The 1,900-nt window shown below is 37.6% G+C and overlaps 1 protein-coding gene across 1 annotated transcript; it reads right to left on the bottom strand.

Annotated features, from left to right (window-relative positions):
- Positions 1–773: 773 nt before the first annotated feature.
- LOC109703317 (olfactory receptor 4F17-like) lies at positions 774–1,604 on the bottom strand. The gene has a single exon (XM_020188429.2). The coding sequence runs from the start codon at positions 1,602–1,604 to the stop codon at positions 774–776; it is 831 nt and encodes a 276-aa protein (XP_020044018.2).
- Positions 1,605–1,900: the final 296 nt, after the last annotated feature.

Raw genomic sequence — 1,900 nt, 5'->3', positions numbered from 1 at the left:
GGATGAATTGTCAGTTGCACTGTGCTGTTGATGGGTTCTCTTTGGCTTTCTTTGCATGAATCTAAATTTTGCTTTGGAAAACTGCCAAAACATTTATATGTGTTATTTTTCCATGCAAGATACATTAAAATTGTAAAAATCACTTGTTAACTAAGAAAATATGTATCAAAGTGTTGTCAACACTTCTTCCTGCATATTTAAGGAAGAAGTCAAGGGAAACTCTGCAAGTACATGAATAGCCAAGACTCAAAACCTGACAGTGATTATGTCATGGAAAGCAAAGCAGCCTTACTGTGCTTAGATTCATTATCATTTTTCTATGTGGATGGAGACCATGCAAATATCTTCAGTATGCTTTCGAGCTAATTTAGACATGCGATGCTGTATTTTTAAAAATGGAAATAATGACTAATTCAAGTGAGTTTGTAAACAGTAAATAGTATATCATCTGGGTGAAATGTCACACACAGAGTTAACAACATAGGTAGTATATAATTAATCATGGCAATTATTACTTTCAGCATCTTCATTATTACCATCTTACGATCTTTGATCATGCACAAAGGAATTTTACTGAGGATTGTGCTTTCTAGTGGTAAGAATATAAATATTTAATTTTAAAACATACTTTCATAATAGAAAATATATAAACTGTATATCTGTGGTCACTCAACATTTACAGAAATAAATGAGTCATACATACAGTTAAATTTGTAAGCCAAAATGTCGCCAAACTTGGGTGCCTCAGTGGATTATCTGATTACATGCGATATCTAACAATTATTACTTGTATTCACATGCTGATTTATCAATTTCTTTATGCAATTCTTAATATTTTTATTTCTCAGTGTGTAAATGGCTGGATTTAGGAGAGGTGTGATCACTGTGTTAAACACAGCAAGAAACTTCTCCACCCAAGTGATGGGGACAGGCCATAAATACATGAAAATGCAGGGTCCAAAGAACAGCACCACGACTATGATGTGGGATGTGCAAGTAGAGAATGCCTTTGATGCACCATCTGTAGAGTGAAGGTAGACAGTTAACAGGATGTAAGTATAGGAAATCAACAAGAGAATGAAGCAAGTTGTTGCTAAAACACCACTGTCAACATTTGTCACTACTCCCAAGGTATCAGTATCCCTGCAGGCTAATTTTATCACTAAAGGGATATCACAGAAAAAGCTGTCCACTACTCTGGGTCCACAAAAGGGCAGTTCCAGTATCATGGGCAGTTGACTCATTGCATGTAAAAAGCCAATGACCCATGATATCAAAACTAGTCCAATGCACTTCTGTCTGTCCATGATGCTGGTGTAATGGAGTGGCTTGCAGATGGCCACATAACAGTCATAAGCCATTGTCACAAGAAGCACAATCTCACCCCCTCCAAAGAAATGAGCACAGAGGATCTGGATCATACAGCCCCCAAAGGAAATAGTCCTGTTGTCCTGTAGGAGATCGATGGTCAGCTTAGGGGTGGTCACTGAGGAAAGGCAGAAGTCAACAAATGAGAGATTAGCTAGCAAGAAGTACATGGGAGAATGCAGACGGTGATCAGTGATGATCACTATCACAACAAAAAGGTTGCCCACCACAGTCATCAGGTAGATTGTAGAAAATGGCAGGAATAGAAAGATCTGTAGTTCCTTTGAGGTGCAAAGTCCCTGAAAAACAAACTCAGACACCACCGACTGGTTTGCTTCTTCAATCTAGTACACTATGTTCTAACAATATATAAAGAAAAAGAGGTGAACTGAGAACTCCTGGAATAGAAAGTAGAACTAAATGTTCAGGTTCCAAGGACCAAAACAGTTCAAATCAAAGCCTTGGCATTTCACTAAAACCAGAATTTAAAATAGGTGTTTCTTGAATGCAGATGTGTGCACAGACATGAGTC

This window comes from Castor canadensis, chromosome 2 (assembly GCF_047511655.1).
Source record: "Castor canadensis chromosome 2, mCasCan1.hap1v2, whole genome shotgun sequence".
Taxonomy (NCBI): domain Eukaryota; kingdom Metazoa; phylum Chordata; class Mammalia; order Rodentia; family Castoridae; genus Castor; species Castor canadensis.
This window is presented reverse-complemented; position numbering and strand designations above follow the sequence as displayed.